This window comes from Poromitra crassiceps (assembly GCF_964638095.1).
Source record: "Poromitra crassiceps genome assembly, chromosome: 9".
Taxonomy (NCBI): Eukaryota; Metazoa; Chordata; class Actinopteri; order Beryciformes; family Melamphaidae; genus Poromitra; species Poromitra crassiceps.
Genome location: NC_139630.1, coordinates 21,725,373 through 21,739,819, shown reverse-complemented (window position 1 = coordinate 21,739,819; position 14,447 = coordinate 21,725,373). Strand labels below are relative to the sequence as shown.

The 14,447-nt window shown below is 42.6% G+C and overlaps 2 protein-coding genes across 4 annotated transcripts in view; one reads left to right on the top strand and one right to left on the bottom strand.

Annotated features, from left to right (window-relative positions):
- LOC310782093 (uncharacterized protein) overlaps window positions 1–14,447 on the top strand; it is a 576,458-nt gene that overhangs the window by 284,754 nt on the left and 277,257 nt on the right. The gene's annotated exons all lie outside the window — the stretch shown is intronic.
- The window catches only part of LOC310782094 (NACHT, LRR and PYD domains-containing protein 1-like), a 137,388-nt gene that overhangs the window by 63,583 nt on the left and 59,358 nt on the right, over window positions 1–14,447 (bottom strand). Inside the window, exons 4-6 of the mRNA XM_083642773.1 lie at window positions 12,293–12,466; window positions 6,523–6,696; window positions 1,948–1,994 (exon numbers count right to left, since the gene is read on the bottom strand). Of these exons, the coding sequence (XP_083498899.1) occupies window positions 1,948–1,994; window positions 6,523–6,696; window positions 12,293–12,466 (395 nt within the window). The remainder of the gene's footprint in view (window positions 1–1,947; window positions 1,995–6,522; window positions 6,697–12,292; window positions 12,467–14,447) is intronic.

Sequence of the window (14,447 nt, the reverse complement as noted above, 5' to 3'; positions counted from 1 at the left end):
TGGAGACACAAACCCTGGACGTTTCATTTTGAGTAATGCATGAGGTTCTCTATGGTTTACGCAAGCTCTGGGAGTATGAAGTGCTTTAAATGCGGGGATTTTGGTCACAACCAGCTTGTGGACCGCTGCTGAACTACTAGCTAGGTAGGCCACAACCAGCTAGCCAACAGCTAACATTAAGACGGCCATGTTTCGCTTCTCTGCTTGGGTTGTCACTTGTAAACAGAGCTTTGCACCCCGCCCCCCCACCATGTAACAGATGTGGCTCATTGGCCGAAACTCGGAACAATAGCAGACATAGCCAGTGAAACGCCGCATGCAAATTAATGAAAAACCCCCCTCAGCTAGGACTCAAGCCTGAAATCTTGATTTTTTAAATCGCTAAATATACCTATTTACTGATCCCAAAACGTCTTCATTTTATATGGAATGGATAGTTCAAATAATATATTTTGTACTATTGTAAAAAAAGCGAAACCACATTTTTTCAAAAAAAAACTTTGATCCTCTGCTGTGAAGAACGGCCACGGCCGAATTACGGTCCCTGACACCAGCTGCTGTCACATATATATATATATATATATATATATATATATATATATATATATATATATATATATATATATATATATTTATTTTTTTTGGGGGACCAAATTTTAAGGGGGACAAAATGTCCCCATGTCCCCCTGCTTCCGGCACCCCTGGTGCTCCCTTGCAGCAAGGATCGTTGTACATCAGCATATGTGAGAATCCGAGTTCGAAACAAAGTAAAACAACCCAGGTTTTACGAGTGAGAACAAGGATTCTCACAAATTCGCCTTGCTGCCCTTGCTCCGCTTGGGGGCCTCAGCCGGTCTGCGCGGGTCATGTCACAGACACAGGGGCAGCTGTGGGTGGCTGCGCCAATCATCGGCTGAGGTGTGCCAGGATGCCTTGGTGGGCACCTGGGTGGTTTTAAAGTCGAACTGAACCTGTTCGTCATGTGCATAATGAGTCCATTTCAGCCTGAAAACATAGTTCGTCTAAGATGACAGGTTGAGAGGCGGGTCATAGTATCATGTCGATGATTTTATTTGACAATTCTGGGGACTGGATTGGGCTTTGGCCAATCCTGGCGTGTTCCGCCTCCAAATCGAGTGGGATTCAGTGTGTTGTGGCGCTCCCCTCGGGAAGAGCCTTTTGACGGGAGGAGTGGAGCTCAGCGAGCTGCAGGCAGCCAGCTGCCTTCGTGTTGCCGAGCGGAGAGTGCAGCACGTCGGCCTGGAATCTCCGAAGTGCGACCCCTGACAACCAAGCTCTCGGATGTGCGCGCCATTATCGCTGCTTACAATACAATATCCCTGGAATGCGCATTTTAACAAGCCAGTTACATTTCTTTGCATTCTTAGAGATTATAGTTTTTGTTTTTTGTTCATGTTTCTAACAATTGGCCAAGTTAGTAGTTAGTTTATGGGATAGGAATGCTGCCAGATGACAGGCACTAGGCACCATTTTCTACTTCATTTGGAAGAGAAAATTATCCAGAAATTAAGATTTGATTGACAGCTGCATGTCGTGATATGATTGGTTGAAATGGGGTAGAAATTTGATAGTACTAGGTGACGTCAGCAAACTGTACATTACTGTTATCAATGAAATCTTGAAAAATTAACTTTTGATGTGAAAAAGTGTGAAAAACTAAAGAAATTAGATTGTTGTGATTTTGTTTGCATACATTATTAAATAGGTGCACTGCATACCCAGGTATTTGAACTAAAAGAAAAGAAAAGTCATTTTTGGGTTCAGCTCGACTTTAAAGGTCTTTTTCAGAGGTAAAAAAGAAAGGTATTCAGTTTAGCGCCGCTAGGCGGGCTTCAGCATTATGTGAGAATCCTCGTTTTCACTCGCAAAACCTGTGTTGTAGGACAACCCTAACGTTTTCATGACTCAAACTAAATACACACTTACACTTCCTCAGACCTGGTTTCAGCATCTGCTCTGCACCATGGTCCACCCTGGAGGAATAAACAAAGTCAGATCAGAAGATTATCTTTGATGATGGAAAAATGGACATTTAATAACCTTCAATATGAAGGATTTCCACTCATGTCCTCCATTAAAGATGAAACAGTATTCCGCCTCTTCTCTGTGTGACAGAGAAAATGTGTGTGAATCTTACCCTTCTAGCAGACGTTGCTTCTCCATACCTGAGAGTCCAGTGTCCAGTGTGACAGAGAAAATGTGTGTGAATCTCAGCCTTCTAGCTTCACCTATCTCAGGGCTCCAGACTAACTTTTTACACTAGGTGCACCAGTGCACCTTACTTTTTAATGTAGGTGCACCAGCACATAATTTAGGTGTACCCACATTTTTCACCACGCCTTTTGGCACCGCAATAATACATTTTAAGCGTTACCTTCTTTGACATTTTGTATACATATTGGCAAATTATTAAATGATACGATCAAAATTTTCATGTCAATAAACGCCAATAAATCACCAACTGCGTTAACACAGTGGGGATTGAGTCTATGGCCCACTGATGGAAGCCTTTGCATTTTAAGTATTGTAGCAATCAAGGACGAATACCTGGTTTCACAAGTGGGGGGGACACAATAAAATGTGGAGCGCCGACCCTCTAGGGGGGTCCGGGGGCGTGCCCCCCCAGAAGATTTTTTTTTTTACATTTTAAAGTAAAATGCATCAATTTGGTGCACTCTGAGGGGAAGATTAAGAGGCTAGCTAGATCTATGAAGAACTACACACATCACTCAATACATGCCTTTTAGACACCACCTCCTCCAACTCATCAGAGCTCTGATATGAAAGCAGGTGACATGAACAAGGCATAGAACAATACTGATGTGAAAGCCAGAGCCATATTGAAATCACGTTGGTTGTATTATTATTATCATTATTATTATTATTAGTGTGCTTTATTTTAAATTCAACCATGTTCACTGCTTACCATGTTCACTTCCTCTCATCACCTAACCCTTTATACAGCAGCAGGGACGTGCAGAGAATGCTAGAGGGGCAGGGGCTGGCAAAAAAGTTTTAACGTTTTTAGCCAGATTTAGAGGAATATCTCATTTTAAATTAACATTTGGATGATACTTGTCACAGAAAAATAACTCCACAAACTGAATAATATTATTACAAAAGTTAAATTTGCTGTTACAATACTGTTGTGATATCATTATTTAGTCAAACTTAGCCAAACTCTGTGAGTGCTGCCTTCAGGGACGGCTTGGAAAGGGGAATTTCTATACAGAGCGCCATTAGAAATGCATTCAGGGTCTGGAGAGGTCACTTTTTACAGACGAGGAAATCCGTGGCAATCTTTTGGAGTACCCTATAGCTTATAATTTGCAACTCAATTAACATTCTCAGCCATAATATGATGGCTGGTCAAACAGTAGCATATTAAGCATGATTTGTTCAGTTTAGGGACAGTCCGTTATTTATGAGAGGGGGGGGTATGGTGCAGGGGCGACTTTGTTTTCGTTTTTTTCCTTCACCCTCCCCAGATCTATAAATATTTTTCCATGTCCCTCCCTGAGTGGCTGGAGATAAATGCACGACCCACCATAAATAACCACACTTTATCATATTCACACCAAAGGTAGTACTTAAGAAAATATGACCTTTTCCGATGATTTGGCTATGTTTGATACCGCCCTATGACATCGGGGGAGAGAGGGGGCGGGGGGCATATAACGTTTAGTACCAGCCCAATAACGGCCTCATCTCCTAGTTATAAACCCTACAGTAGCCTAGCCAGGACCGGCGCGTGCCATTCTGCCGCTCTAGGCGAGAACAAATTATGCCGCCCCCAATTGGCAACACCATACCAGCATCAAAGTATGCATGACGCAATATGCAGGCATTTTGCACATCCATATAGCCTACCTACAAAAATAATGCGCCACAGGTCTGCATAATAACTCGAATAACCACAGCAGTCATGATACAGCACAGCTTTTTTCCAAATAATCACATTTTTCAGACCCTCAAATGATGCAAATCTCTCTTATCTACCACTTTCTCATGTGCATAAAACACACACATGGAATGTGCGCACGGCGGCGCAAGCACAGTAATATAAGACTCACAATGTATTTAGCCTATAGCCTATATCATCAGCAGATTCACAACTTAAACAAAGGTGAGTTGTTGTTACGAGCTGTTGGCAAATACAGCTTGTTTACCTTTCAGAAGTGGACACCAACGGGGGCTGCGTCAGCAAAGGTCTTTAAATAAATCCAATCATCCTCTATTAAGATTCTCTCTGCCAGTTAATTTTATATGGAGATTGTTGCCAGTCCATTAAGTCTGTCTTGTTTCATTGTAGGCTACTACTGCAGAGGTAGTTTCAACTTTGAGAAACTTCAGATATTGTATCTTGGAATTTTGGTCTCTCCAATGAATGGGCAGGCAAAGTGCGCACTGCGCACCGCACAGAGAAACAGATTGTTTTGGAACCCAGAAACAACGTTAGAAATATTGCGCTAATTTACTGATTACACTAATATTGGTACACACATATGAGCACATGGCCTAGGCTACCTTAACCGAAAGTTAATGATGTAAATGAGTCTACTTGTATGTCCCTTTTCCTCATTCAAGCGGGATGGAGAAGACATGATGACCCGCCCTCCTCTGCCTCTGATTGGCTAGTTGTAGTGCTTGTTTAGGCATGAGGAGTGATGATTGGTTGGGTTAGGGTAAGAATATCAGGGTAAGCCAATCAGAGGCATAGTAGGGCGGGTGGTTCGTGCCACGGACAGCGGGGAGAGAATGGATCTAGCGGGGAAGAGCATGGAAGAGCCAGAGCGCTGGAGAATATTTGGAGAGCTGCAAGTGAAGGCGCACAATTTGCCACCCTTCCAAGTGCCGCCCTAGGCGGTCGGCTATGTCACCTATATGTATGAACCGGCCCTGAGCCTAGCCAACTGCATATGTGTCAACAATTCCAGCTCTGAAACAATATAAAGCGATGATAAACGTTTCCAGTCAATGCACCAAGCAAACAGCAGGACCGAGTGAGGGCCTTACACAGTGCATAGGAGCAGCGGTTTACGTGAAAGGAAGGAATGGGAGATACCAAGTCCAGTCACCATACAGGTAAACCATAGATATAAATAGGGGAGTAAACACGAATTTTGGAAGGAAAAACGCATTTAAAAATATATACAAAATACAAAAAATGAAAGTTGTATAACCCTCCCTAAAGCCAAAATAAAAAACACAAGTCCCTCCCCAGTACTCAAAAAAAATTTTGATACCCCTCCCCCTTTCTGCACCATACCCCCCCTCTCATAAATAACGAACAGTCCCTTACCCATGATTTTTTCAGTTAAAAAAGTGGGGGGGACAGAATCAAGGTTTTGAAAAGTGGGGGGGGCATGTCCCCCCTGTCCCCAGTGGAAAATTCGCCCCTGGCAGCATTTATGAACTGGGTGTCTGTGATGTGATTATCACCTTACATTATGCTCCTAAATTGAAAAAGTTAGGAGCACATTTAAGGACACAATGATTAATCTCTGATACATTACAATTAGTTTAATTCAATTAAAGTAGGCTACCATTCTCATGATGCACTATGAATGTCTTACCAGATAAGAATGACTCGATAACCATTTATTTAGTCATCTGTAGTTTGCCTAACATGATGTAATGGTGGTCATGATTGTGGACGTTCACGTTACTGTGTGATTAGTGACATATCCCACAGTGTGCTGTGAAATGATAGATTCACTGTGCACTGCAGACAGTGGAAAACCATAGCAGATAGCTGCTTTTAGATGGTCTAACATTAACAGACAGCATAGTCAATTGTCAACAACACATTTTAGCGATCTTGAATTACATGTTGGTAACATTAGTAATCCCAGAATTGGCTTGATAATCCCGCTAGCGATGCTAACATTAGACGGTAAGATGTCATTGTCATGCCAGCTAACCTAACGTTAGCCTGAACTCGTCTGCTGAAGTCGTAGCTTTGTCTCCCGCGTACAAAAGCACCATCTGACACATTTTAATTCCATCTGTTTGTGACTCCGATTCCGCTACAAGTGAGTCTGGCCGCACACCAGTAATCATCTGGATGGCTGGCTGTGGACTGTCCTGTGTTCTAATAGCGATAAGGACGATACGACTTCCAGTCGGATTTTCAAAGTAAAACGATTCGGCCCAAGTCTAAAGCGCTCAGAAGCAATTTAAAATGTTTTATTTTTGTATTTCCCCTGTCTTTCTATGTGAGAGATTAGATTGACCGTGCCACACGCTGTGGTACAAGAGCAGGGTAAGAGAGAGAGAGAGAAAGAGAGAGAGAGAGAGAAAGACGCTACAAATTCCAGGGTGCACCAGTGCGTGTTATAAAAATATTTTTACGCACTGGCAGATTTTAAGGTGGGAAAATGCGTGTAAATACATGCACTCTGGAGCCCTGTATCTATATACCTGAGAGAGTCCAGTCTCCGTGTGACAGAGAAAATGTGTGTAACTCTCAGCCTTCTAGCAGACATGGCCTCTTCATACCTGAGAGTCTCCAGTCTCCAGTGTGGATCCTCCGGTCCAGGAGAGAGCCGTTTAACTCCCGAGGCTCCTGGATGATTGTAGCTCAGGTCCAGCTCTCTCAGATGGGAGGGGTTGGAGCTCAGAGCTGAGGCCAGAGAAGCACAGCCTTCCTCTGTGAGCAGACAGCCTGACAGCCTGCACTCTCACACACACACACACACACACACACACACACACACACACACACACACACACACACACACACACACACACACACACACATCAATAACTATGGTTCAACTGTTCCCAACTGTGCTTTTTTTTGCAGACCGATACGTCACCTCTGTGACCTTTTTTGACGTATCCTGTGTCGGGGGCAAAAAGTTGCATTTGAACACATCACAAACATGACAGCTGATGGGAAACTGGCGTACGTTCTGCACCTGCGTGAGACCTGATTCTTGAAACATTAAATAGAATGTAGCTTTTGCCTACCATTTCGCTCCCTTAAATGCCTTCATAATATTGCTACTTCTAATCAAGAATATGTCTGATAAAAAGTTGCAAATGACACTGTAGTAGGCCAGCCCTTGTCTGGTCTTTTGCTGAAAGGAAGAGGCAGAGGTGACAAATAAGGATAAACTGTAGGGATGTCCCAATCCGATCACGTGATCGGAAATCGGGGCCGATCACGTGATTTTCAACTGATCTGGAATCGGGGGGAAGAGATTGGATTTGTATGTATAAAAAACGTCACAAAACAAATATGGCAATTCTCACATTTCAGTCATCCAAATAAACAATCTGTAATTTATTTTATCATTGCAATTTGTCATGTTCATGGTAAACACAAGCCCTCTTGCACGCAGCAACACACGCAGTTTTAACTTTAGTAGTGGGGAGTGAGCATTGATAAGAAGCGACAACTAATCCATTGCAACAGCGCACAAGAGATTGGCCATTTTGGGGCGCAACAAACCTCTCTGTGCTATTGTCCTGTTGTTTGCGGTGCCAAAATGGCCGCGGTTCTCTTGTCAATTGTCGCTTCTTTGTTTCTATACTCTTTGTTTAGTGTTCGACGAGCCACACATCAGAACTGATCAGAACGCGATAAAACATACAAAAGCACATGTCCAACCATAACTAGATGGTCGCACAGTGGCTAAAACAGAAACAAGACGTAACGTTAGTTGGGGATCATGATTAAACTCACCTAGGAGTCGGACTAGGAAGAAAAGCCAGAAGTGTTCTGCACTGCCTGCATCATCAGTAAAGTTCCCCTAATGAACATGTGTCTTTTTGTTGTCCGCATTCCGTCTGTCTTGTGAATAAAATCTGTCGTTCCTCCATGTTATCAGATGAAGTGGCCGGACTGCACTCGTCTCACAGATAAAGTTTCAATCATTTTTAATCCACACAGACTGTCCTCAGTGACTCTCCATGTTGTCTCACACTTGTAAACAGAGCATGCACCCCGCCCGCATCTAGCAAGCACGCTTGATTCTATTGATGTGGCTCATTGGCTGAAACTCGAAACAATAGCAGACCAGTGAAACGCCGCATGCAAATGAATACCAGCCGTGTCCAGAGACTCTCAGAGTCAGTTTTTATCTTACAAAATATACCTATTTACTGATTCTAAAACGACTCCATTTTATGTGGAATGGATAGTTCATCCTCTTATTTGTGTACTAATGAGGGCAAAGCCTTTTTCACAAAACAACCTTTCACCTCAAATTGCTAGATTTCAACCTGGTGAGTTTGTAGTGAAAAAAACAGTCTGTGTCATATTTTTTCTTTTGTTATTTTGTGCTGCACCATTGATAAGCTGTAAAGAGATTTTATTTTATTTTAGTATTTTATATTAGTTTACTTGGTTTAAAACTAATGCTGCACTAACTGAGTTGTGGTTGTGATAAAAGAGCCGTAAGATGTCATATTGGTTGGTTAAAATAAAAACACAAACACTTCGAAGAAAGGGGGGGAAAGCATCCAAATTGTCCCAACTTGGATGCTTTTCCCCCCCTTTCTTCTTCTTCTAATGCATTGCAGAAATATCGGATCGGGACTCGGTATCGGCAGATACTCAAAATCATATGACTCGGAGTCGGACTTGGGGGCAAAAAAACCTGATCGGGACATCCCTAATAAACTGCACTAAATAGGGGATATCAGGGGCGGACTGGGATCATAATTCAGCCAGGGCATTAGATACCAAGCAGGCCAGGCCGATACGGGCCGATGCGCGTGCCGGCGACAAAAATTTTGGGCCGTTTGAAGCCCAATTTGGGCCGTGTGAAGCCCAATTTGGGTCGTTTGAAGCCAGATTTGGGCCGTTTGGACATTTGAAGCCCAATTTGGGCCGTTTGAAGCCAGTTTTGGGCTGTTTGAAGCCCAATTTGGGCCATTTGAAGCCCAATTTGGGCAGAGTCCAATTTTACAATGAGATGCACCCACTTTAACCCTGAAGTGTAATTATTACTTCAGACTAACTAATAAAGTAATAAAACCACTAGTAAACCAGTAGGTGGCGTCTGGCCTGCTGTTCAGTGAGTGGCCTGGCCTGCAAAAAAAAAAAAAAAAAATGCGTCGCCGGTGTGAAAAATTTGGGCCGTTTAAAGCCCAATTTGGGTCGTTTCAAGCAAGCTTTAGTGAATATAATGCTAACGCGATGATACATGTTACCTATTTGTTCACTAATAGAAACATCAACATTGCCTAGATAACTGTAAGTATAATATGAAGGAGTAAAACCAAAAACATGCCTCTGTTCAAACGCTTCACAGCAAACTTTATTTAAGGAAGAGTGATCAGATCATGCATACTGCGTTATTCTCCACAGGCTTAAGAACTACATGTCATAATAACAATAATAATAAACATCAACATATTCTCAGTTTCATTAAACATCTTCCTGTTTAAGCAAGCCCCTAACATTAAACACATGGTAGTGTGTTCTGCGCAAGCTCCAACCTTTGTTTCTGAAAAATTAGGCCAACAATGGTTTTAGTCTCTATAGCCTATAGCCAAGTGTTGAGCAATGCAAAACTCAAGGCTCCAACACAAGAGTCCAGAAATGGGCAGTGGCCTGCCTGGCCTGCTGTTCAGTGAGTGGCCTGACTGCGGGCACACACTTTTTTTTTCTTTTTTTTTTTGCAGGCCAGGCCAGGCCACCGGGCATTTGCCCGACGTGCCCGATTATGCAGTCCGCGCCTGACACCCACTAATCTGCTCTGCGGCTGGTGCTAAGAGCTGTTTTTAGGCCGTTGCAACGATAGAGCCCTCTTTGTGTAGGTCAGCAAAGTCAGGGCACATAAACATTAAAAGAGGATAGGGCAACTGAACAAGAACACACCCCACGTGCACTTAGATGCGCACGCTTGGGTTAGACTGGGCGTCCTTGGTCTGGTCTCATCAACACATGCGTAGGACACAGAATCTACACAAGTTGGATTACACGCTAAGGTCAGAGGTCAGATCTGTGGAGACAGATAGGAGGCCAGGTGGCCCTCAACCCCGTCATAGAGCAGTTCACCATCTGTTTGACCAGGGCAAACCTGAGGGTTTTTTGTTTAGAGACACCATAATGAACAACTCTTAAACAGGTCTTCTATAGATTAGGATAATAAAACTTACGGAGAGACATGGGTTTAACAAATGGACGTGTTTTTCCTCTGTCACGAGGATATTGTGAATATGGCAGTGCAATTGGCTGGTAATAAAAGTTAGTGGAAGGATGGGAAAGAAGTTTGAACGACAAGAGCAGATTGTAAACTGCATACACACTCATGACCATTTCACCTCAGAAAGGAGACAGATGATTGGTTGAGAGAGTAGGGCGTGATGTCAGAAGTAAGGCAGGGCTTAGTTTAACCAGAAGGGTTAAAAGGAACAGCACATGAAGTGAAACTTAGATCTGATCTCGATTTGTGGCCCTGCAGGAACAAATCTGTCCTATTTTCAGAGTGCTGGTTCATTCAATAAACTTATTGTGTGAGACCTCACTGCTGGCTTTGACTCCTATTTTTCATTCTGCTTTCTCTCCTGCACATCGAAGTTTTTTTGATGAGACACGATACAAGTGACGTCACGCTGATTCGTCCTGTAGGCTAGCTGTACCAGGTGCACTGAATCATTCAGATGAATGGAGATGGTGCAAGTTGGCAGTGTAGAGGAAAAGTGTTTTAACATCCAATTCAACCTTATCTTTGAAACCTGTTGAATGAAACCTCTGAAAGCCAAATCGGTGAGTCTAAAGGGAGGGTTACACAATCTGAAATATATTTGCATTGTTATGTAAAGGGGGGTATGAAGGTAATTTAATGACGTAAAAATGACATAATGTAATGTAATTTTAAGTGACAGTAATGTGTTGATGTGAGTTGTAATGTATTCCTATCTTTGTGTGTGTGTAATTAATGCCAACTAAGAGATGTTAAGAGTTTTGGCCTTAAAGGGACACTCCATGGAAAAACAATGCTGATTTATTTCGCACATAATCTCACAGCCGAAAACTGTAAACAGTTTTGTAGATATTTATTCAGTTTGACAGTTATTATTATCTCCGCCAGGAGATCGTGTTTTCGCTTGCGTGCGTCTGTGAGTCTGCGTATTCCTCTGTGTGTTCCGTCCAGAGATGGGCGAAAATACATCATAAAGTATTTTGATACAAATTACAAATACTTGCTCAAAAAATGTATCACAATACAAATACAAAATACTGGTCTGAAAAATGTATTTGAAATACAAATACGTATTTTGTATTTTGAAAATACATAAAAATACTTTTTATAAAGAGCTGCAACAATTAGTCAATCCATTGATTCATTGCCAAATATGGGGTTCCTCTGCCTTTCCGAAGCCCTGCCACTCCGAACGTTAACTTCCATTATTCGGACTGGCGGTCATTCACCTTAGAAGCCGCAATGCCGGCCTTAGGTTTAGGCGTGGGGGTGGGAGAGGTTAGGTTTTGGGTTAGGGTCTGGGGGAGGTTAGGTTTAGGCATGGGGGGAGGTTAGGTTTGGCGTGGGGCTGGGAGAGGTTAGTGAAAAACGGGGACTATAGACCTCCTTTCTGAGTGCCGATATTTCGGAGTGGCAGAACGTCGGAGTGGCAGCATGTAACCGCCAAATATTACATTAATTGCCTACTGTATTTTGATGATCTATTAATCATTTTGAGACATTTCTGTAAGGAAAATGTCCTAATTCTCTGATTCCAGCTGCTCAACTGTGACATTTTCTGGTTTCTTTAAATGGTCAATCGTCTCTTTAGTCCTCTGTGACAGTATTCTCCTTTGTGTACCCTAACACATTACAGTTATTTCTTCTATTTTTAGCTGTTTTTCAGCACAGCTAATTTCTCCCTCACTTCAGCTGTTAATCACCTTCTGTGAGGGCTTTTGACTTACAGGCAGCATTTCTACATACTTATTAACCTCAAGTTTTGGAACTTTGACCATGTTAGTCCTAGATATCTGACATCATAACAGTATCCCTGGAGATGATGCACCGTTATGGAAATCGCCGGTCTATGTTAGAAAAATATATCTTTCAGGTGCATGGGGTGCCCAGTTCATACTAGACTCATTTCAGTTCTTATTTCTTTCAGTTCTAATTTATTCCTAAATTTGTGACAGAATTTATTTTTTTATTTTTTTATTCTCACAGAGAGAAAGTAGAGGTAAATGTTAGTTTCTCAGCTGTTTCAAAGCTCAGGTATTTTGAGTGACATTAATGTGCATGTAAAGTAGAATTTAAATTGTATGTTTAACAGTAAAAGTGATCCTGACCTGAGAGTCTCCAGTCTACATTGTGGGCTCCCCAGTCCAGCAGAGAGCAGCTTCACTCCGGAATCCTGCAGGTCATTGTTACTTAGGTCCAACTCTCTCAGTCTAGAGGACGGGGAGCTGAGAACTGAGGCCAGCTGAGGCCAGCTTCTCTCTGACAGCTGACAGACACTCAACCTGAAGGAAAATTAGTGATGAAGACAAACAACAACTTTAAAAACAGTGTTGGGGATACAATCACATTACTGTTGCTGGTAACATTACCTTATGTCATTTAGCCAATGCTTTCATCCAAAGTGACTTACAATAATACATTTTCAAGATTCAAGATTCAAGATTTTTTATTGTCACTCCATGGTACAGGTATCACGTGTGAAATTCTTGTGCTGTGGACTCCGTTTACAACATAGTACAAATACAACAGGGCATATGAGTGCAAAAACAACAAGAGACATGACAACCATAGGTGCACATGTCATGTGCATACTTTAGACGTGCTTAAACATTTTAAATTCGGTGTATTTGACATACAGGTGCAAATAGCATATTCCTTATTAAACATACAATTAAACTCGGCGTTTTTGAATTCGGCGTATTTGACATACGCAAATAGCATATTCCTTATTAAACATACAATTAAACATTAGACATACGTAATGGTAGCAGCTACAGTACGGTACAGCACGGCTACTACACTATTTGTGTATGTTAACACTTTGAGTGCCACGGCCCTTGGGCAAAAGGTGCTGTACTGTGCCACATAGGCCGCAATGCATTTTAAAACAGTCATATAATTTCTTTAATAATTGTATTAATAATAATGTAAACACTGAACACGCACAAATAACGATGAGACTCTCTTCTATCACCTGCAAAAAAAAGTTTATTGATCCCATTTTCCGTTCTTTAGTTATCAGCCGGAGAAGATAGCTTGATTTAACAAAAAAGAGCAGTTTTTTTCTATAAGCTGAGATAATGGCCCTTTTGTGAAATTAAACATTTCAAACACATCACTGACTCTGAAGCTAATTTTCTGATGTAGTCACACCTCAAAAATAATTTCCTTCAATAAAATAGTGAAGGCCAGGGAATTTTGTTTGGAAGAATAATATTTTTAGCTGCAACCAGCGCTGGCCCCTGCGTGCGCTGCTGGTTGCAGCTTCTTGCTGATCTTTATTTGCTGCTGGTGGGCATCGGATATTCTGGCTTGCGTTTGCCAACCCTGTCCTGCTGTCTGGGTCTGTCTGGGTGTTGTGTGTGTGCTGCTCTGCGTGCCCCACCTCCCCCCCTCCTCCTCCCCCCCTCCTCCTCCCCCCCCCCCCCCCGTTGTGGGAGGAGTGTCTCTCTGCTCTGCTCGGCTCTGCTGTTTGCTCTGCGTGTGCTCAGCACTGAAAAAGTCTGCTAGATCCAGCTTTTTTACAGCCGCGTGTACCAGCTTCCATGCTTCCAGTTGAGAATAATAACAAATCCACGGCTGATCATGCGAATGGGCTGTTGCAGCGACACGGAGGTGCTCAATTGTGATAGCGGATTGGCTGCTGCAGGGGCACAGCTAAACGTTATGCTTCAATGAAGCAGCTGCATACGGACGGATGCGATGCGATTTCCTTTTCCCCAATGACTTCTTCTGTGTGTTTTACTCCACGTTCTCTCATCTGGAGTGCGCTGTTGCCACCTAAGGGTTCTGTAAAATAGGTTAGACACATTCAATAGCTCTCATATTGTAAGAGGCGATGTAAGAAGCTGAGATGGACACCCCCCCATCAAAAAAACAATTTCGAGTTATTGACGCCATTTGGCGTCGCTGGCACTCTACGGTAAATTTCTAATGACGCCATATGGCGTCGCTGGCACTCAATGTGTTAAGGAGTCTATTTTGTCAAGAGTAGTGAAATCAACTGTGCAACACAGTCTGCATCAGCTAAGACTTTTTTAAATTAATAAGTAGCATTTGTCAATACTTGAAGTAGCATCTTTTTTAGAAGAGCGGTTCAAGAAGGGTACAGGTGTAGCCTGAAGAGGTGTGTTTTTAGTCTCCGCTGAAAGATGCATATTAATTCTGACAGAAGGGGGAGCTCGTTTCACCACTGTGGCACCAGGAATGAGAAGAGTCGCGACCGGGATGAGCGATTTCTGAGCCCACATAGGGAAGAAGGGG